This window comes from Panthera pardus, unplaced genomic scaffold (genome assembly GCF_024362965.1).
Source record: "Panthera pardus isolate Hobbes unplaced genomic scaffold, ASM2436296v1 HiC_scaffold_11, whole genome shotgun sequence".
Lineage (NCBI taxonomy): Eukaryota > Metazoa > Chordata > Mammalia > Carnivora > Felidae > Panthera > Panthera pardus.
In genome coordinates this window covers 92,564,211-92,587,220 of record NW_026526666.1, presented here as the reverse complement: position 1 = coordinate 92,587,220, position 23,010 = coordinate 92,564,211, and the positions used below count along the sequence as shown (strand labels likewise).

Genomic DNA, 23,010 nt, shown 5'->3' with positions numbered 1-23,010 from the left:
AATTGGAGACTTCTCTTGAAAACAACTACTGCCCCTTCATTATTTTGGGCAGGTGAGCACGGGAGGAATGACTGCGATTTGCACCGCGCGGTGCGTTCGCCGCAATGGAAAACACCGGACCGACCCCAGATCATGTGAAACAAAGGCCTGGATACACACGCTGCTTCTAGACAGACCCGTGGCGGTGTGAGTTTTCGGAAATTATAGCTCTGGGAACTTCAGAGGCACAGCAGTACACTCAGCATAGACCACCTCTTACAGGAATGAAAAGAATACTGCAGACCCAGTTAAAAAGAAAAGAAAAAAAAAAAAAAAGGCAAACAAACCCTGTCATTCCCAGGGCAAAGAGAAGAAAATCAGCAGCAATGAAAGACAAACATTCAAAGAAGGAATTTCTAGGATTGGTCACGGGATCTTGAACAAAACGGGCCCAAGTGCTCCTTATACACTACGGTGCATAGCGAGGACCTTGACGCAAGGCCATTAATCAAAAAGTGGCCTTTGAAGCATGTCAATATAGTTTTAACGAGGTGTGCTTTACCAGATCCTAATTCGGCGAAAAGTCATGCTCCATTTCCATTTTGAGATTTATCATACTTCAAATTAAAAAATGAATGAGCACACTGATTCCCCAGCCCATGCTGGATGATGGGGATCTATTACCCACGGCCTCCTGTTCAGCCTTAGGAGGTAGATGGGGCCCGAGGCTGGCCTCCACACAACTTGGTGAGGGGAAGTCGGCACCCCTCCAACCTCCCCACAAAGCACTGGACAAAAGTGAAGTGCTAATCCTGCGTGGCCTAGCTCTAAGAAGGGAGCGTCTTTCAACTCTCTAGCTGCTGCTGCTGTTGTTGTTTTCAATTGTATGAATTTTTTTTTTAATGTTTATTTTTGACAGAGAGAGAGACAGAGTGCAAGCGGGGTAGGGGCAGTGAGAGAGGGAGACACAGAATCCGAAGCAGGCTCCAGGCTCTGAGCTGTCAGCACAGCAGAGCCCGATGCAGATGCAGGGCTTGGACCCACGAACCTCGAGATCGTGACCTGAGCCAAAGTCGGACACTCAACCGACTGAGCCACCCAGGCGCCCCTGAATTATATGATTTAATTCTAAATTACTCTCCATAAAACATACATTTTAATATTTTAAGTTACTAACGAATTATTTAACCCCCTTTTCCCCAAGCAGGTAAGACGGACACATTAGGAAGACGTACCATATTTAATCTGCTGCTCTAGGGGTGAGTGATTCACCAAAAGGTACCCAGCAGAGTGATCCCACCTGGAGGAGTTGGGATTCCTGGTGCTGCTCAGCCACACCACCGCCCCGGCTTCTTCCTGACCGAGTCTAAATCACCTAAAAGAGGTGCAGTGGTCCTACATGCATTTTAAAGGGGACTGTGAAAATCAGATGAAATAATAACGCAAACCAAAGCACCTGGCCCAGTCCTGGGCACACAGCAGGCGTTCAACCGTTAGCTGTTGAACCCGCCACCCGCGTCTCCCTCCAGCCCCTCGCCAGCCACATTCTACGGAAGACAAAGTTAGAAGGGGGGAAGCAGTGCCTCTGACACTAACCCACAGGATGCCACAGAGCACGTCACCTATCTGGGGCAGGTGCAGGGTGGTACTTCAACCTGGGCCCAAGCACCCTTCTGCAAAGTACGTGCCACGGTGGGCCTCTCGCACCCAGTATGTGGCTGAGGTGAGAGGCGGCTCTCCTTCACTCCCGCCAAGCCCAAGTACAAGTACCAGACCCAGCCAGGGAAGCTGACCAGGTTCCCATAAAGGCGGCTCTGGGCACATCTCTGAAATAGAGAGCGGCGAGGGGATCGCACAGAAAACACACAGCTGTAGAACACTTCCGTTGCCCTAAGAACAAAACAGCCCCAGGAATGGTCTACTGAGAAAAATTTGCTCACCATTTCTTCTATGTTCGGTTGATTTCTAAAATACGGTAACAGCTAAGTTGGCACACTGAATTTAAACTCAGCCAAGCATGCTTTCATGCTGAGTTTAAAGACAAACAGGCCTCCGCCACTGACCCAATTAGGGATCTGATCATACCTTCGGCCTCTGCCCACCTCTGCCACATACGATCAAGCAAAAATAAGCAAAAATCTCCGATCAGGAAAAACACAGAATACAGCACTTCCCAGTTTGCTACTTTAACGGGGCCGGGAGTCAGCAAACCAGTCCGCACAGCCCGGTGTGCCCCAAGTTCACGGAGTGGATGATGGTGACAATAACCCCCGCCTCACGTTCAGGCTCTCCTTCTGACCTTCAGGGACCCCTCGGAACCACCCAAGTCTGTATTTCACCATTTCCCAACACAGGCTGCTCTCTCTCAACAACCCCTCCACCCCCCAAGCTGCCCCGCCCAACTCACTGCACATCCTCACGCCCAGATTGTTTACAAAATCAGGTCTAACCAATCCAATGTTTGGGCCCATGCTGGAAAATCAGGAAGTTTCACATCAAATTCTAAATGTATGGCTTCTCCAGAAAAATCCGCAAGCAAGTAACAGAGGACCACCCTCCCACAGGGCAATAAACAAGCAGCTGGAACGACGCGGCCACTGCCCTTTCAGAGGGGGCCTGCCCACCAACCCCCTCGAGTACATTCCGTTCCCCTCACGGGCTGAAGGCACCTCCCAGGCTCTGAGTTTTGACTTGATTCTGCACGTTCGGAGGCTCGTTTGCCTCGCGCTTCCACCCACTCTTCTTTCACACGCCCCTAACGCGCCTCCGTGTCAGCCGGGACCCATCGCGCCTTGCGTCGCAAGTACCTGTCGCTGGCTTTCTCATCAGGGCCGCTCACCTCAAGAAACCTCCTCCTCCTTCTTACTTGCGGAACTGTTACCCGCACAAGCTAGCGGGTTCACAACTCCTCACTGGGCTGACTGTGTCACACAGCTGCCTCCCGACTGGGACTCTGGGTGCCTATAAATACACAGACAGTTGCGAGTAGGGGCCTGCAGACTGCTGGGAAGTTCTCCGTGGCAATGACACGAGTCTCCCGCGGTTAGGCTTTGCTAGTACAACTGCTCTGAACTCATACAACGGAATGAAGTGTGTGGACAGGTTTTCAATCCATTACAGTAAAAGGCACCTCATCGATGAGCCACGGTCGGCAGGTGACGATCACATCCAGAAGACACGGGGGCCATGAGCACAACAGGGGACTGGACTCGGAGGCCCAGGTGCCAGAGCCGGAGCCAGAGTGTACTGGCCAAAAAATCTAGCAACTCAGTTGGCCTCTTGGGGCCTGATTTTAGTTCATTTTACTTCTTTTCAATATTTCCCATAGCTTTATAGGTTATTTAAAATAGTGTGAGCTATTTCAAATAATATCATGGTGCCAGTTAATCTGAGGCATCATTGTGAGACCAGTCATTCCGAATTAAAAAGAAAAGACACATTTAAATAGTAGGTGTGATGAGATCTTTGAAGGCCAGCTTTTGTGTCTTATACCATTCCAAGTGGAAGGGAAGCCCTCAAGTATGTCACAGGAGAAACTTCCACAACAGCAAAGAAATGAAGGAAGCCTGGCTCCGGGCACTACCGAATGCCTGCTGGGCGTGTATGGCCTCTTCCTCCCTGCGCGGAGATGCAAGCTTCTAGAACCTGAACCCATGCAGGTGGGGCAAGGAGACAGACGGTGACCAACCTCAGAAGTCCTATCTTGGGCTCTGCAAACGCAGCTGGCTCCGAGACAACCGCGTGGAGGAATCTCAGAGCTCAGGGGGGGTGGAAGGTTTCTGCCGCGTTTTGAGCGCCACACGGCAAAAGGCACACAAACACAACCAGTTGGGAGCCACAGCCCGAAGGAAACCATACGAACAAAGCTCATACCAGGTCGATCAGGTCGCTGAGGTTTTTCTCGATTTGCTGCGGAGGCAGGCGCCTCATCAAGTCCAAGGCACAGTCCAGCTGCTGATCGCTCTGTGAAAAGAGAAACAGACGTGTCTGTGTTATTTTGCTTTTGCCAACAGAAGCGCCAAAACCCCCTTTTATTATTTTTAAGTTTATTTATTTGTTTTGAAATGGTGGGGGGGCAAGGAAGAGAGAGACAGGGAGAGTGTGTATGAGCAGGGAGGAGCAGAGAGGCGGCGGGGAGAGAGAATCCCAAGCAGGCTCCGCACATTCAGCACAGAGCCTGATGCAGGGATTGATCCCACAAACCGTGAGATCATGACCTGAGCCAAAATCAAGAGTCAGACGCTCAACCAAATGAGCCACCCAGGCGCCCCTAAAACCCCCTCTGAAAAAGCATTCTTGCAGTTTGAGCTTGCCCAGGGTACTCTAACTCCAAGCAGGACTGCAGCGGGCCCTCCAACACATCTCCCAGAGAGAGGGGGACAGGCTCTGTGACGGCACAATCTCACGTGGAGGCATCCAGAACATACTCCAAGTGGAAGCAGGCCAGAGCTCCACCCACAGCTCAATGCCCCTCGGCTTTCCTTTTCCAATTCAACAGACCTTGGGAGATGCCGACGTGTGACCTCCTGAGCAGCCCTACAAGGGACCATGCTCCAACAGCAAGTTAGGCTTTCTCCTTCGCTGTCACTTGGACACACAAGTCAGGTAATGTTACCAGGCAAAGAACAACCGGCAAGATGCACACCAGGGTTAAAGTGTTTCGGTGAATTCAACGGAAGCTTGGGACATGTCCCCAGGCGCCAGGCCCTTGCAAAGGAGACCGAGACCCGGAGCATCTCCAGTCAAGAGGTCGCTCCAGCTGCAGAGCAGACAGCCAGAGCAGCCAACGGGGGTCACTGCAGCCGCAGGGGCCCAGGAGGATAAAGACTATACCGTGAGCTTCACAGTACTCTCGCCTCATCTGGCATTCAGTCTGCACACATTTACCACAAGCCGCCAGCCAGCCCTCATAAATACGGGACCGATGACGGAGGCAGGAGGGCGGAGGGAGGAAGGACCGAGTGGGGGTGAAGTGAGAGTAATCAGTGCCCAGGGGGCTATGGCACAGGAGGCACGACGAGAAAGGGGAGAAAGGCAGCCCAGGCGGACAGGGCAGACGACCGCACGCACCCTGAGAAGTACAGGCAGGGAGGCCGGCCCGATGGCTCAGAGGCACCGCCTCGTGCGTGTCCCAAACCTGCTCTGCCCAGACCAAGCGCAGAATCTTTAAAAGCCCTCCATCAACACACTAGAGTGTCTTCATAAAATACACAAAGTAATCCTGGAGATGCCACATTGGCCTTAGTGAAATAGAACCCCCAAGTAGGACCGCCTGTGCCCTAGGTACGTTAACCACAGACGCTGTGGGGCGAGGACCCGCTCCGTACTTCACCACGGAACGAACACGTCGAGGTGGCTGGAGGCTGTTTCATTCCCAGGTAACTGATATGGCGTATACAGCAGGCTGTTTTTAAAAAAGAAGAAAACAAAACAAACAAATACAAAACCAACTTGTGCCCTGCTGAAGATGGTGATCAGTGACACTTTATTCTGGGACACACGACTGTCACTACTACCCTGCAAAGCTGGACACACACACGTGCACACGCACATACTCTCACCCCAGAAATGGTAAAGCACTTGTTCTGTTCGGTGGAACATTCCAGCAACCGTGGGTTCCCCGCTTGCGCCATGCCGTCTATCTACGCCAGCCAAGGCCATAGTGACATGGGTCTGGCCTACTGGCACGGGAAGACGTTTTAACACCACTTAACGGGTCGAGAACGCAGAAAAATGTAGTTACCGCCAGAGAGACTTCTAGTCAACGTCCAGTTCTGCCATTCATCAACTAGAAAGAACCTTGGGCAAATTTCTTAACCCCTCCAAGCCTCTATTTATCCGTAAAATGGGACAGTATGTACTTCACAGGGTTGTTGCAATGATTCACTTAATACCCGTGAAATTTTTAATATACAACAGTATGTGTTTGGGAGTACTGTCTGTGTATGTGTATTAATACATGTTGTAAGTATCTTGACATTTTAAAATATAAATGTAACGTCCACCCCACTCAACCTAGCCCTCAAGTCTTTCCGGCTGCTGTAAATTGGAGACACGAGCAGCTGTGTCTCCCCTCCCCCACAACCGTGCCAGAACAGAAACCCCTGAAGTATTCAAGTCAAACTAGCTAAAGGATGTAAACTAATGAGCCAAAGACCTAAACAGACACCTCCCTGAAGAAGAGAGGCAGATGACAAATGAGAATATGAGAAGATGCCCCACATCATTTGTTACCAGGGAGATGTGGAGAAATACAAACGAAAGCAGCGGTGAGATCTCATCACACCCCTATGAGAGCGGCCCAGACCCAGGACTCTGCCGACAAGGCTGTGGGGCAACAGGAACTCTGACTCGTTGCCGGTGGGAATGCAAAACGGGACGCAGCCACCTTCGAAGACAGTTTGGTGGCTTCTCACGAAGCGAAGCATGCACCTGCCATCGTATTCGTACGATCCAACAACTGCACGCCTTGGTATTTACCCAAAGGAGCTCAAAACTTATGACCGTCCACACAAAAACCTGCACACAAATGTTCATAACAGCTTTATTCGTAACTGCCCCACCCTGGGAACAACGGAGATGCCCTTCCGTAGGTGAATGGATAAGCAAACCTGTGGCCCATCCAGACACCGGAATACTCTTCAGGGCTAAAAAGAAAAGATACCAAGCCATGGAAAGACATGGAGGAATCCTGAATGCCAAGTGCAAGAAGCCAGTCTGAAAAGGCTACATACTAGTGATTCCAACGAGGTGGCATTCTGGAAGAGGCAAAACTATGGAGACAGGAGAAAGACCAGTGATTGCCAGCCAGAGGCTGAAGGGGAGGGAGGGCTGAACAAGCAGAGGACAGCACACGGGATGCTCAGGTCAGTGAAACCACTCTGCACGGTACTATAATGGTAGACACGTGTCACTGTAATGTGTCCCAAAGCACAGACCGTACAACACGAAGAGTGAATCCTAATGGAAACTATGGATTTTGAATGATTATGATGTGTCAGTATAGATTCAGCAGTGTTAACTCTGGTGGGGAATGCTGATTTATAGTGGGAAAGGCCATGTGTTGTAAGGCAGGGAATATACGGGCACTCTCCGTACTTTCTTGCTCAATTTTCCTGTGAACTAAAAACTGCTCTGAAAAACTACGTCTATTAAAAAAAAGCCGGGGCGAGGGGCGCCTGGGTGGCTCAGTCGGTTAAGCGTCCGACTTCAGCTCAGGTCACGATCTCGCAGTTTGTGAGTTCGAGCCCCGCGTTGGGCTCTGGGCTGATGGCTCAGAGCCTGGAGCCTGCTTCCGATTCTGTGTCTCCCTCTCTCTCTGCCCCTCCCCCGTTCATGCTCTGTCTCTCTCTGTCCCAAAAATAAATAAACGTTAAAAAAATTAAAAAAAAAAAAAAAAAAAAAAAGCCGGGGCGGCTCAGTAGGTTAAATGTCTGACTCTTGATTTCGGTTCATGAAATCGAGTCCCATATCAGCACAGAGCCTGCTTGGGATTCTCATTCTCTCTCTCTCTGCCCCTCCCTGGCTAGTACATGCTCACACTCGCTCTCCCTGTCTCAAAATAAATAAACATTAATAAAAAAAAAGCTGTGAACCAGTGTTTTCAACTGGGGTTGATCCTGCCCTCCCGCGAACCCCCAGGAGACATGTGGCAATGCATGGCAGTATTTTTTCGTTGTCATCACAGGAAGAGAAGGCGCCACTGGCATCTAACGGGTAGGAATGAGGGATGCTTCTAAACATTCCACGATGCAGAAGACAGTTCCCAACAAACCTGGCCCCAAATGCCAGAGTCAAGTTTGAAAACCCTAATTTAAAAGTCAGTTGAGGGGCGCCTGGGTGGCTCAGTCGGTTGAGCGGCCGACTTTGGCTCAGGTCATGATCTCACAGTCCGTGAGTTCGGGCCCCGCATCGGGCTCTGTGCTGACAGCTCAGAGCCTGGAGCCTGTTCCCCAACCCCCCCCCCCCCCCCCGTTCATGCTCTGTCTCTCTCTGTCTCAAAAATAAATAAACGTTAAAAAATTTAAAAAAAAAAAAAAAAAAAGTCAGTTGAAAGTCATTTTGGGGGACTGCAGACGCTCAGAGTCTGATCAAAGCTAAGGCTCTAGAAAACTGCACACCCACAGAAACATTTTACACACAATTCCAATTCACAGACCACTCACAACCCCTAAAAACTTCTGGTCTTTAGAAATATTCTCAACTGGGTATTAATACTCTTCCTGAGAACAAAAAAAACAAAGTTAGATAGAAGTAAACCTAGCTATGCTGAAACCTTCATCCAGAACATACAGGAAGTCAAAAGCAATAAACTAGAAATTGAGCATCGTATTATCTAGGAAGAGAAAGTCGTAACTTGGCCAGAAAAGAGCCACATGGAAAGATCGGGTGTCCACCCTTCCATGCAGCCTGCGCACAGCCTCGCCCCCGAGGGCGCCACGGCCCGGAGGCCCCGTCCTGGACGGTCCTCTGTCTGACTGCATCTATTTGAGAGCACTAGAAAAACACAACTGCAAAACGGTCTGACTCCTATTTTGCATTAATCCCAATGAATCCTACTCGGAAATGTTTCACTACAAATTTCGAGGGCTGAGGACGTCTGTCGTTAAATTAGGAAAAGGACCGAAGGCTTCCCAGAAGTGAAGCAACATGGGGAAGCTTAACGACAGCTTGTAAAAGTTAAAATTAGAGTGAACCGGGGCCCTTCACCCGGGAGTCACCCCATACCCTGAGGGGTCCAAACAGGACACAGCACCAGAGAAGGAAGAGAACACGGACGGCCCACAGCTCCGGGCAACAACGTGAGTGAGCCCAGAGACGCAGTGACCGGCTGTCAGGCTTGGGTTTCCCGCCCCGGTTCCTGCCCTTGACCGGCTTTCTGTGTATTTTGTGGACGCTCATCCCACGACTGAGTGCTCCCCATGGGCGGACGGCGCCTTCAAAGCCCAAAGTGCTCCCAGACACGCCCCGCAGACAACACGCCTCCGCAGGTCTACCTCCCGCTGGCGGTGGTCTCCAGGCTGAAGGGACCACCGCCCCTCCCTCCGCAGAGTGCTCTGCCCATTCCGTTAGTCATTCGATAACTACTCGAGTGTTTCCTAGGTGACAAGCACTGTTTTTGATGCTGAATGGTGAGTAAAACAAGGTGTCTTCAGGAACTTATGCTGTAGTCAAAATCTGCATGGGGAAAAAAAGATCTTTGTTAGGAAGAGTCTCTGTTAGGACGTCAAAGAGCAAGGAGGGGACAGGTACCCCACTTTAGGCTGGTAAGGTTCTATGGGATCGGACTACGAGTTCTGGGTATGTGTGTGTGGGGGGGGGGGGGTGGGCTGTGTGTGTTTAAGCATATAAATCAAGCCAGGAAATGTTTCACTTTCTGCTCGTTTTTCACACGACTTGAAGAAAAAACACAAAACTGCTTCAATCACCCTCCAACAAATAAAGCCACTGTTAACACAGACTAGAAACAATTTTTCAGAATAACAAGCTGAATAAAACACTACAGCCTAAAACAAAAATCTCCTATGGAATTCTAAGACAGCCGCCAGGGTTGCCCATCATTTGCAAGCAGTTCAAACTCAGCCCTGTAAAATGAAGTAAAAAGGCACAGACTGATTTGGAAATCCTCACCAAACAATTTATCCAGCCCCCAGGCACAGGACGTGTCCCAACCTGTAAAAAACTCGAAGTCTAATTCAGCGAACACACCTATCCACAAAAATGAAAAAAGTCACAGTAAAGGTGACACTAAGTGGTACGGGGAACCTCATCTTTTATCACTGGCTACATACAATACAGGCTAGGAGTGCACGAGGCAGGCATGGGGGGATGGAGGGGGAGATGGGGGGTGGGGAAGAGAGGCCCTGCGATAAATGGGTAAGGAAGAGGACAGCACAGGGACACGTAGGAGGAAGGAGTGGCACTGGGAGGGGACTAGGGTCTCATCACGAAGGGCCTCCGGTCAGGCTGGTTTCCGCCCACCCGGCTCAGAGGGCAGCAGTTTTCTAAGCAGGCTCCAAGCCTGGGCTCCAGACCTCAGGTTCCCGGCAGCTGTGCCGCGGTCTACTTTGTAGAAAGGCTTCTGTGCCACGTTCTCTGGCCTCGCAAACTTTAAAATCGACTTCTCCAGAGGGATTAGGAGTTCCTAAAGATTTGTCCACAGAGGAATGACAGGAGCACTGCTGCGTCTCAGAAGGTTAAACAGATTACATTGTCCAAAAATGGCCATAACAAGCTCTCTCACCGGGCCTGCTCCTCTGACGTGACTTTGACACTCCTCCCTTTGAGGGGTGGAGTCTATGTACCCCCTCCTTGGAAATGGGAGAGCTTTGATGGCTATTTCTATCAACAGAGAATAGCAGAATTGATGCTCTGCGATTTCTGAGGCCAAGCCATAATAAAAGCCAATTCGTTTTTTTTTTCTTAACTTTTTCTGTTTTAAAAAATTTATTTATTTTTAATTTAAAACTTTTTAAAATTTACATCCAAGCTAGCATCGTACAATAATGGTTTCAGGAGTAGAATTCAGTGATTCATCCCCTACATAGAACACCCAGCGCTCATGCCAACAAGTGTCCTCCTTAAGGCCCCTTACCTATTTATAGCCCACCTGCCCAGCCACAACCCTTCCATCTACCCTCAGCTTGTTCTCTATATTTAAGAGTCTCTTAAGTTTTGTCCCCTTCCCTGTTTTTATATTATCTTTGCTTCCCTTCCTTTATGTTCACCTGTTTTGTATCTTCAGGTCTACATATGAGTGAAGTCCTAGGATATTTGTCTTTTTCTAACTAATTTCGCTTGGCATAATACCCTCTAGTTCTGTCCACAATGTTGCAAATGGCAGGATTTAATTTTCTGATTGCTGAGTAATATTCCTGTATGTGTGTGTGTGTGTGTGTGTGTGTGTGTGTGTGTGTGTGCACACGACATCTTCTTTATGCATTCGACAGTTGAGCTCTTTCCGTACTTTGGCTGTTGTCAATAGTGCGGCTATAAACATGGGGGTGCACGTGCCCCTTCGAAACAGCACACCTGTATCCCTTGGATAAATGCCTAGTAGTGCCATTGCTGGGTCATAGGGTAGTTCTATTTTTAATTTTTTGAGGAACCTCCATACTGTTTTCCAGAGTGGCCGCACCAGTTTGCGCTCCCACCAGCCGTGCGAAAGGGTTCCTCTTTCTCCGCATCCTCGCCAACATCTAGCGTGGCCTGAGTTGTTAATGCTAGCCATTCTGACTGGTGTGAGGTGCTATCTCACTGTGGTTTTGATTTGTATTTTCCTGATGATGAGTGATGTTGAGCACTTTTTTCATGTGTCCGTTAGCCATCTGGAAGGACAATTCATTTGCCATCTCGAGTGCTGAACACTCGGACTTGGAGCCCCAAGCTTCAATGTAAACAGTTTGCCCTACAGCGGCCACACTGTGAGGAAGCCCAAGATAACCCACGCAGGAAAGCCACATGAAGGGACCACGAGAGTCACCAAGCCCCGTGATGTCCCCTCTTCCAGCTGCAGCTAGCCGTCTGACGGCAAGAGCTCAAGACCCCAAGCCAGAACCACTCACCCAAGGCCCACCTGAATTTCCTGAGCCACAGAAAGCACTGGACATAAGGATTTCTGTTATTTTAGGTCACTAGATTTGGGGGGGATTCTGTTAGTCAGCAATAGTAACTGATACAGAAGGACATCTCTGGTGACTGTGGGGGAGACGGTCTGACCAGAGATGGGACCGGGGGCAGGAGAGCCAGGACAGGAGCCTCTACAGCAACCAGGGCTGTGGCTGTGTGGCTGGAGAGGACAGTGGGGGGCGGGGAGGGGGGGGTGGGTCAGGAACTTTAAGAGGCAGGAAAGACAGGACAAGGGCACTTACTGGAAACGGGAGGAGGCCCAAGAAGTTGGGGACGGACCACCTGCTAGAGGACAGCGCTGTGGCCTCATTCGCGTGCGTGTGGTTTCTGCGTGCCCTTTTAAAACACGTTGTTGTAATTTCAAGGACAAGCAGTGACTCCGACCGTGTGGATTTCTGAGCGGAAGTCCTGCTTGGCCCACGCTGGTGTCTGGCCAAGGCCGATGTGCACTTAACAGCATCTGTCTGTACATAAACAACCACCCAAAGCTTCAAGGCCTTTACAGTCTTTCCTAAGTTCATCAAGACCTTCACGCGTTTACATTCCCAAGCGGCTTAAGTCAATTCTTGCTTCACAGACAGCACCGAGGCAGACCTCACCCAGGCTGATTTCCCACAAATTTATGGGGTCTAACTTGACCATGACTTGTCTTGTATCATCTGTGGCCCAAGAAGCAACTCTGTTTACAAGGTGCATCTCTCTTCTGCCATGTGGCTCAGGAACAAGTTGTGCTGGGGGCTATGTGGGGAAAGATTCACCAGCCAGCCCAACCCACAACTCGTCTGTAGGTCACTCTGGAAAAGTGTCTCTTCCATTGACTGACTGCCCTCTGGCTGAATCTTCTGGGAGGGACGCACGGTGGTGAGGGCCGAGCGCAGAAGGACATGGCTCACCAAACACACACAAGCATTCCCTCTGGATGACTTTTCATTCCCACGGGAAAGCCCAATGCCCTCTATCAAGCGAATCAAAGCCACAGTGAAAGCCCATTTGGCAGATCAAGCCTCCTTCCACCTTTTGGGGTCAGTGCCGCATATCATCACAGCCGGATCAATGTCATTTGCCAAAAACTGAGGAGAAAACCGCGCGATATAAAAACCATTTTACAGTGGCAGTGGCGGGACCACCGCGCTCTGGATCCCTCTGGAAACACCATGCCTTTACAAGTCTCCGCTCTACGAAAATTCTATCAGAATCACAGGATGGACTTCGAGTGCATCTAGGTCCCGCCCTCTCATCTTATGGACGAATAATGAGGTTCAGAGAAAGTCTGGCAAGGTCACACGGCCAGTGGCGAAGTCAGCACTTGAGCCCGCACCTTCATGCTGAGAGGTTTTCTACCACACATCACGCTATCTTTCCACCTGATTCAGTTAGCACAACCGTGCGAGGGACGGGCACACACGGGGGACACAGGGCTGGACTAGTCAGACGTGGTCCCTGCCCTCAAGGAGCTTGTGACCCAAGGAAGAAGGCAAACAGCAGGAAAGGTCTATGCCACTCTGTTCAACCCTCAGAACTACGGACACGTCACTCACCCCATCATCACTGAGGAGCTGGGAGCCCCTCCAATAACCAAAGTATCAACCTTGTTTTCATCCGGAGAGATGGTAACCCTTCTAAAATGTTCTACAGGGTCCGTGTGTTTATAGAGAGGACAAAGCAGTGAACACAGTTAAACCATCTCTCACTGGCAGAGGGTTCCTGGAACACAGCCCGGTGTCTGCTTTTTACATTTTTCTGATCTTCCGTTAGCTACACTTCATCTGTTACTTTTAATCTACTATGAGTGTGGAAACTGGAAACCTATTTTTGTTTAAAAACAAACAGACAAAACAAAAACAGCATCAACTCTGATGGAAGGAATAAACCACAGGTTTTTAACTTGGGGTACAGAGTCACTGTTCCACAGCTTGTGAGCGCCTTGACAGTTTGTAAAGGGGTGTGTGAAGGTACAGATGTGTGTGTATGTGTGAGAAAGGAGGCGAGGGTGTGTATGTGTGTGTCTGTGTGCGTGTGTGAAGGTAGGGATGCGTATGTATGCATGACAGAGAAAGCAGGGGCATGTGTGTTAAGGTAGGGGTGTGTATATGCATGAGAAAGTAGGGGTATGTGTGTGCATGAAGGGAGGGGTGTGTGTGTATGTGTGGGAGAGAAAGTGTGTAGGAAGGGATGTGTGTATGAAGGCAGGTGTGTATGTGAGAAAGTAGGGGGTGTAAGAAGGCAGATGTGTGGGTGTGTGCATGAGAAAGCAGGAGTGTGTTTAAGAAGGTAGAGGTGTAGGGGCGCCTGGGTGGCTCAGTCAGTTAAACGTGATCTGACTTTGGCTCAGGTCGTGATCACCTGGTCCATGAGTTCGAGCCCCACATCGGGCTCTGTGCTGCCAGCTCAAGCCTGGAGCCTGCTTCCGATTCTGTGTCTCCCTCTCTCTCTGCCCCTCCCTGCTCATGCTGTCTCTCTCTCTCTCTCTCTCTCAAAAATAAATAAACATTTAAAAAAAAAAAAAAGAAGAAGGTGGAAGCGTAAATGTTACGAAAGCATGTGTGTGTGAGAGAGAAAGCGTGTGTGTGTGTGTGTGTGTGTGTGTGTGTGTGTGTGCGCGCGCACATGTGAGCACACAGTTTTCCAAGGTTAAGGGTCCACAGCTTTTTTCAAAGAAGTCTAAGACTGTGAAGGCACAGATGTGATTTAATAACAATAAAAATTCCTATTCTCCCACTTCACCTGCAGGGTGGAGCTAAATCAGTCACCACTTCGTCCCTTGGAGCCGTGGTTTTTAAAACCGTGAAGCAGAGTGGCCTGGCAACGCTCTCTGTGCTGCGGGACCACCGGGAATGAGGCAGGGGGTCTGGTACGGCGTCTGACCCAGGAGCTCCCCGCAGCCCGTCCTCCTCAAGTGGCAAGAGCGTTCTCAGAGGGCAGAGCGCATGGCTTACCTGCTAGGACTTTCACACAACAGTTCTGTGGGTGCTTAAGGGCCCTTTCCTCCTTGATTTTTTGCTCATTCGACTCAGGTTTTCCACTTGGGCTGCCAAGAGTCTCTAGCAAGGCAGGCGGAGCATGATTTCTGTTTCCAAGTCATGAAGCACCAACAAAGGAGGGCAGACTCCTGCAACTCCCCCACCCCCGGTGCCCCCCGCCCTGTTTATGATGGAGCATGTGAGACCCATGGCTCCCCTAAAGCCGAAAAACAGTAAGAGTTGGTCAAATTCCATATTCGCCCCCAAAAGATCTTCTTCTTTTTTTTTCTTTCTGTTCTGTACTGTTCTCTCCTTGTTCAGCTTTATTTCCGAAGCCCTCTGGCCAGGACAGCACCAAGGGGTATCTCCATCAATTCGGCTTTCTCTGTATTTACTGGTGTTCCCAAACCCGTCTGAGGCCACTGAAACCAATGTCAATGGGACAACCCCCAGAGAGTCCCCCAAACAACCTCGACTCCCCACCCAGCAGTGAGAATGTCCAAGTGCCTCTCTCCCTGGTATATTTATTCCAAGACAAAACTCAGCAACCCCTGCAGAGGCTCTGTGTCAAATACTACGACAGCCCTCAGCCGATGTTTCCCTTAACACGTCCCTTCAGGGAGCGCGAGATCCCAAATGAATCACACTCAGCAGGTGGAGCTGTACTTTGTGGCTTAAAACACTGGTTTGGGATATGACCAATTCAGTGTTTGTAGTCCCCGAACCTCGCAGAACACAGAACGGTTTCTCCGCAAAGATCAAAGTCTATCTGGTAAACTTGGTGGGATGGGAAAACTTCCCAATGCAGAGTCAGCAATCGAGTCCCGGAGGAGGCATGACTGGGCGAGCACATTCTGAACGGCAAGGCAGGGTCCCTGCTTAGCAAGGGGAGGAAGCACAGGTGCATGTGTTCTACGTCCCCTGTAAGGCAGAAAGAAGCCCTTTTCCTCCTGCCGCCTCCCCCTGTACCACCCCCTGCCAATACTCCAGAAAGCCTGCCCACCCCTGTTCCGTGCACAGAGACTCAGCTCCCGATCTGCCCTCAACTCGAAGGCAACTGCTGGTCGCTCTCTGTGGCGGCCAGGCAAAGCACAGGGGATGACTTTACGCAGGGAAACATCCCAGGTCAGATGACAACTGACAGGATCGCTGTCTGCCAGATTTCTTTCTTCCGCACTGCTCTTGGCTCTGCTCTCGAGCCAGCTGGGGAAGTGGAGCGTTTTATCTTGGGCGTGCCTCGCTCTACCTCTCCAGATTGCAAGGCGCAGAATCAGAGAAACGGAAAGCTGAAGGGAGCCTGAGCAACCATCGAATCAGCAACTTCTTTTAAAAACGAGAAAAACTGAGGCCCAGACTTACAAAACTAATTAATGCAGACTTAATCAGATAAACTAAGTAGCAAATGAACCAAGACCAGAAAACAAGTCTCTTCATTAAACAGTTTAGTGCTATCTGCTTACAGAGCAATCCTAAATTAATTCAAGACTGAGGACAGATTCGCCCCCAAAATCATCATCTTTAATAAAATTCTATATTATTAGAATCAACAATGGTGTTTCAAAGACTACTTATAGATCATCCATATAATTTTCTTTTCCAAATTAGTCATTCTTTATCAGAACACGAAGAACCCAAAATGCAGGGGTGCCTGGGCAGCTCAGTCAGTGAAGCATCCCACTCTCGATATTGGCTCAGGTCATGGTCTCACGGTTCCAAGTCATGAGTTCAAGCCCCAAGTCGGGTCTGTGCTGACAGCACGGAGCCTGCTTGGGATTCTCTCTTTCCCTCTCTCTCCACCCACCCCCGTGCTCTCTCTCTCTCGCTCTCGCTCAAAATAAATAAATAAACATTAAAAAACGACAACAACAAAAAAACCAAAATGCAAACCAATTTCCAAAGAGAAAGGGCAGAGAACGGGCTTCTGCTACGGGCCTACTATGAACTGTAACTTACCCACATGGCGCATGTGGGTTTTGGGAAAAGTCTCACCACAGCTCCATGAGTTTCCCCAGTTATAGAGAAGTAAACCAAGTCTCAGAGAAGTTAAGACTTGCCCCAGATCCTGAGCACTGAATGACAGAAAAGGACACAGAACACACAACACACTGGTCCGCCTCCCGGGACCAAACACTCTCTAGAGAATGTCAAAGGCCCAAACTAAAAAAAAAAAAAAAAAAAAAAAAAAAAATGATTTCAAATAACTTTTGGAGAACGGCTTGCGGGCTCACAGAATCCTTAGGGTGAGTCTCTTCTCCCCAGCTGGGCAAGTCGCGAGCAATTCTACCTACAACCAAATTCTGAAACCTCCTGTCATCTTGGATTACAGGCTCCATTCTCACAAACACTATGGCCGACGTGTGGATTTCTCGAAAACGCTAAAACCTTTTTCAGACGGTTTCTCTGGTTGATGGTTTCCTGGACCCCTTTGTAAGATGTGCAAGGCGCCATTACCTATTGTCTCATCATTAATGCTTCACAGATGTCTACAGCCACTGCCCCGGCATGTTCCTGACTGGTTTCACGTAACAAGCTCTAATCCTTCCACTTTGTCAGCTGGTAGTTAGACGCGTAATTAGGGCCGATCCTGAGACGTCTTCAATCAAAGTCATACACGCTGTCCACTTCTACTTCAATGACACAAGGAATTCAGGAAGGCTTTCACAAAAGTCGAAGGTGATTAAAGCAGAACGTCCCAGGATTCCAAACAAGAATTAAAAAAAAGTTTGGGAGAAACATCGTCCACATGTTCCCCAATGGAGGCTGAGAAAAGTAGACCCCTTTTTCATGGCAGGAACAGCCACCTACATAAACCCTCTCCCACACCGACTTATAAGATGGCCTGGATAAAATTTAACATTTCCCCGTGGGCTTTTGCCAGTAACACGAGTACGTGGTTTCCAAAGGTGTGGGGGAGACCTTGAGTCTAACTTGCAAATAGTACAGACAGACAAATCTTGATGGAAAAGCAAGATTTAAAGGAGCGGGAAAACTAAAGGCTCCATCAATCCAAGAACTTCATCTAAAAGGGGGCAGCACTGCCTTCTGTGCAAAGGGAGGCTTGAGGAAAAAACCACAATGCTTACCCATCAAGCAAAGCACTTGGCCCACTCCTATCCTGGGTTCCTGATGCCCTATCTCAGAGGTGAATCAATACGGAAGACTCTCCAACCTCTGCTTGTCCTATGGAACTCAGGGGCAGCTCCCGATCAGGGCACCACCCTGTACACGAGCCACCCCGGGCACCACTCATCACAATACCGCAGAGTCCCGCAACAATGACCGGCCCCCTGGCACTCCCAAATACGTCACCGAAGCTTCCATATGCTTTGCTGACAGTAAAGTACAACGAACATTTTACCAACCTGTGATAAATCTGCAAGTCTAATCTAAGTCCAGTCTCAAAGCTCATCCCTTCTGGTTGTCAGGACTCACTAGACAGAAAGATGCCTTAAAAATGAAGTCCTTCTGGCTTCAAGATCTATGACCTTCAAGACAAACACACCACCTTGCCGGTCAAAGGCTGGCACAAAGGACCTTGGAAGTTAAGACAGACAAAGGTGTACATCTTTCACCTGCTTCTTCTGAGTAATGAAGATCTGGACAGGTCTTTCCCCTCCTTCAGCCTCAACTCCGTCATCTGTTAAATGGGTACAATAATAGCACCTGCCTTGCAGCACTGTTTTGAGGACATCAGAAAGTATATGAAAAGAACCTCGCACAGGTCCTGAAATACATTAAGTAACTCAATAAAGAAAGGTATCATCACCGTCCTCTTACACAGCTTTTAGTTCCAGAGGGCCCAAGAATCGAAGTTCCTATGTGGAATTAAAACACACGCTCGCATGTGCGCACGCGCGCACACACACACACACACGCACGTTTACATAATTAATATTACCGGAATGTGTACAAGCGGGTAGCCCTGGAACAAGAGCTTGAGTATCAAATCAGGGTCAGGCCACTCCTTTTTGGTTCTTTTGGGCTAGACGAAAAGTGATCGTTACGAGTGAAAACTACTCCCCCATCTACACACACGTTTCCTTAGGGCTGGTGTATATTGTCGCCAACAAGACATTTTCACAAGTTCAAACCTTCTTTTCTTCCACCCTCAACGGAATGCTAAGTGCTCTGTCTCAAGAAACTTGGTGTGTGCGTAAGGAGCTTAAAGTCCCTCAATGAGCAGAAAGAACTAAAGAAAGGGAAGCAACAACTTCCAAATCCGAAATCTCTTTCGGACGACCAGGAACTACGCCCGAGTACCGCACGGCACCGTGATTATCACCTCTCGCGCCAGCACCGCAAGCAGGGCTCGGGCAACCACAGCCTACAGATACGATCACCAGTAGCAGCTCCCATAGTTTCCACTGAGCAGTGACGCCACGGCCGGCTCGGACCCAAGGGCTCAGAAGGCATTCACAATAATAGCTAAACGTATTCGGACACTAAGTGATTATATGCCAAAATCTCATTTCATCTTAACAACAATCCTAGAGGGTCACTACTGGTGTTATTCTCAGACGTGGAAACTGACGCAGAGGGCGTGGTGACGGCGCGAAGCAGGGACGCAAAGACAGGGCTCTCCGACCCCACAGCTGGAGTGCCCAGGCACTCCCCGGCACTACCGTCTGGTAGCCAGGCACCTGCTGCCACCACCATGCTCTCTCTGTGGCCTAAGAACCACTGCCAGCTCTCTGTTGCCAAGCCTCCGAAAGAAGGGGAGCAGGTTATTCACCGTCCGCTTCTGCCAGCTAGGCGGCAAGCGAGGGTGGTGATGGAGCGCTCTAGTTAAGGATACAGGTTTTGTGTTGCTGTTGTTTTAAGTTTGTTTATTTTGTGAGAGAGCAGGGGAGAGGGAAGGGGACGGGGAGGGGGAGGAGCAGAGGGAGAGACAGAATCCCAAGCAAGCTCCGCATTGTCAGCATGGAGCCCGGCATGGGGCTTGAACCCACGAACCGTGAGATCATGACCTGAGCTGAAATCAAGAGTCGGACGCTTGACCGACTGAGCCACCCAGGAGCCCCAAGAATACAGGTTTGAGAAAGGTCGTCTGCACTCAAATCCTGGGTACATCGGGTTCTAGCTGTGTGACCTCAGACAAGTTACTAAGCTCTTCTGAGCCTCAGGTTTCCCAACCTATAAAATGAGGGTAGAGTCAGTGCATACTTCACACTGTTATTTTAAGGATCAGATGGGGGGTATTCCTTATTACAGCACTTAGCACACACACACGGAATGTAGTCACTGCTCCCTAAGTTTTCCATGACAAGTCAACAGAGTAGAGGAAGCGGGGAGCGGGGTGGGGGTGGGGGAATAAAAGGATATGATCTAAAATTTCAAAATAAAGGTCTCTGTGGCCTTCCGCCAACCTCTAGAAAACAGCGCTGGACTTGTGCTCCTGCAGCAGGGCAGTGACTGTGAGCCCAGGGAGTGCTCTGGGCCTGCAGGGCCCAGTGGCTTCACCGTCACATCACAGGAGGGCTGGCTCAGGCTTGGTGGGCAGGGCTGGGCCTATTTCAGCCCATACGTCCACCAAGCGGAAACCCAAGGATGGGCCTCTACGGCAGTTCTTTGGGAATCCCAATGCCCGACTTCTCAGAGGTGGTTTCCCATTCCGTGGCAGATGAAGTGGTTTCTCATCCAGACGTATAAATCCACTGACGGCTTTCACTAAAAGCAAAGAGTCTGTGACAAAAGACCTCAAGTCGGTAAGGTCTTCAAGAACGTAAGAAACGTCACTGTGGCCCAGGCCAAACACGCTCACAGACCTGCTTCTAAGAGCAGGCAAGGGAGAAACTGAGGACAAGGTGCTGACCGACTCAAGGGCTGGGGTGTAATTAGCCTATCCACCTCTATCTAGCCTGTACACTCTTCACCTACGGGTGAAAATTACGGTCAAAGCCGCACGGGGTGCAACCGAGGCCCAGGAGACACTTTACTAGATAAGGTTTCAGAGCGGGGTGCTTGCTACGTTCTACTAAATAAACGGTAACGTCAATTATTGCCTGTCACTTGGTCACATGAATAAATACAGAATGCAGAGTCGGCCAGCCTAAGAAACTTGTGCCCCTTCTGCACAGTCTTACAAAAACTTGCCACGGAATGGGGGATCTCTACGACTGGAAAAGCGATCAGCAGAACCCAACGGGCAGTGAAACTCACTCCAGGCGCTGTCACAGCAAGAACCCCTTCTCGCATTCCCAAGCTAGGAATGCATTCTCCCCGTGCTCCCACCAGCCCAGGGAAACCGAATGAATCGTCTACAAGGGACCCCAGCAAAGCCAGCCTGAAACTCACCAGTGAGAGAGCTTCGCAACACAGAGAGAAAACATCTTTGCTTTAGTTTGCCAATTTTCTGAGCTCATAAGTTCCGTGACCACAGTGAAGGGGGAGGCACCGCAGGAGAGCTTAGAAAAGTACAGGGGGCTTGTTCTGCGAGTTCTCTTTGCTCTGACACGAAGGTAGAAATCAATTCACTTTCCCCTTCTAACCCCTGAGTCCCAGGAGAACCATCGTGTTTGGATGGCCTACAAATGCTCAGCTTTCCGGCAGCGCCCCAGACAGGGAACGCAGCCATCCAAGTATTGTTCTTACCTCCCACCTCCTCCTACGTCAGGGGAGGGGAGCGGAGGGGAGCGGGCACATGGTTCCGAGGTCACGCTCCTCACTTAAAGGATCGTGGGAATGCTTATGGAAACACTTGTGACAGCTCTGCCAGCTGGAATCCCTGCTTCTAAGAGGCTGGAATGCCAGCGAGTGCAGGATCGGACACGGGAGGGAGGCGAGCACCAGGAGGCAGATGCTGGCGATCTCATAAAACAGACGGCAATGACCAAACTGTCCCCTTCAACGCCGCGTCACTTTGCGTGCTCCTATTACACCTCAATAAGGGTGGGAAGAAAGAACAGGAGAGAGAGAGACAGCCGGCCATTCTTCCACCCCCTCAAAAGTACACTGCTGCCCGACAGCTTGGGGAAAGTGGGTTTTCGAGAAAATTCAATTAGGACGTAAGCTTAAGGAAACCCAGAGCATGCCGAGCAAAAAGAGTTTCCCAAGCGTCTCAGGGCCGAGCGGCACACCCAGGTACCTGGAAGACTGACCACTGAAGCCTCCCACTGCTCTCTGAGGAGCTGAAGTTCAGACAGGGCCCGGGGCTCACCCACGCTTACACGTGGAAGCAGAACCCAGACCCAGAGCTGTGCTACCTTTTCCATTTTCCCGTGCCCCTTCCTGGTGAGACTCAGCACAAGAGGAAGTGGCCGTGTAAGACTGTCCAAGTTAGGAGGTCCGTTCTCAAACACGCCAAGTTGTTCAAAGAAGGTATTAACACAGATGTCTGCCCGACTCCCCACCGGAGGCTGCCAGGCCCTCCAGAGCCTTCAAGGTCACCAGCGAGGACACCCCGCTCCCTCTCTTGTTGTTTCCCCGCATAACCAACTGCAGGCAGCTGGTCATTGTTGGGATGTCCTCTGACTGGGGAAAATGGCTTAGCTGATTATCACAGAAAGAGTAAATCCAGGGCAAGGGGGCAGGGTTAGGAATCGTTTCCAGTGATGGAACAGATCTACTCATCAGCCAGGATTCTTTCTTGCAGGATGTAAAAATCAGCAGGTTCCACCAAAGACCCACAAAAGTCCAAGGAGGTATATGCAACGTGGTGGCACATCTGGGTGAGAGAGTCCTGTGGGAAAGAGCCCTTCCGGCCTCGGGCAAGCCCACCAGAGATAGGAAACAACCTGTCTCTTGGGAGGGAGCCTCAAAACTTCCACAAAGTTTTATTGGAAAAGTGAGACAGAGGAAAACAGTGCCCATTTCAGCAAATTTATTATGAGTTATGAATTTGTATTTGTACAAATGTAAGAAAAGATAGTTATCAACTAGTAAAGTCTTTGAGTGAAAGGTCTCTTGTTGTTCAAGAATCCAGAATGTCAGAGTTTTAGTGACCCCAGAGTCCCCCGTCCCCCTCACAAACCCCCTTCAGCCTCTGCCTGGTCATCACCGGAGGGGACAACTCACCGCCCATTTTCACACAGCAGTCCTGCCCCCCAGAGCCATCCCAAAGACGTGCAAGGTCCTGGCCTCATGACATCCCTTCAAATACCTGAAGCAAGCCCTCACACACTTGTGTCCTCGCCCAGAGAGCGGCTCACTCCCGCTCAACACTGCCAGTGCTGCCTGGGTCCTGCAGAGGACACAGTTCTCACACCACTCTCCGTCACGCACTCCCCAGGGTCAATTCCACTGACTCAAGCGGTGTTTACTACGTGCCGCTCGGTTTAGATTGGACTCCCCCTAGCTGCAGCCCTTGGAGTTATTCTATTTTGTTGTTTGTTTGTTGAGGGAATCAAGGTCCTAAAACAAGTACTTCCTTCGGCGGTCTCCCCAGCTGCCATCGTCACATCCTGAGCCTGGACGTGAGAAAGCACACCAGGGCCAGGCAGCGGGG

General features: G+C 50.0%; 1 protein-coding gene across 3 annotated transcripts in view; it reads right to left on the bottom strand.

Annotated features, from left to right (window-relative positions):
* Positions 1-23,010, bottom strand: part of CAPZB (capping actin protein of muscle Z-line subunit beta) — a 135,616-nt gene that overhangs the window by 68,131 nt on the left and 44,475 nt on the right. For all 3 annotated transcript variants that reach the window (XM_019461579.2, XM_019461581.2, XM_019461582.2), the window contains exon 2: positions 3,853-3,942. In XM_019461579.2, the coding sequence (XP_019317124.1) occupies positions 3,853-3,942 (90 nt within the window). The remainder of the gene's footprint in view (positions 1-3,852; positions 3,943-23,010) is intronic.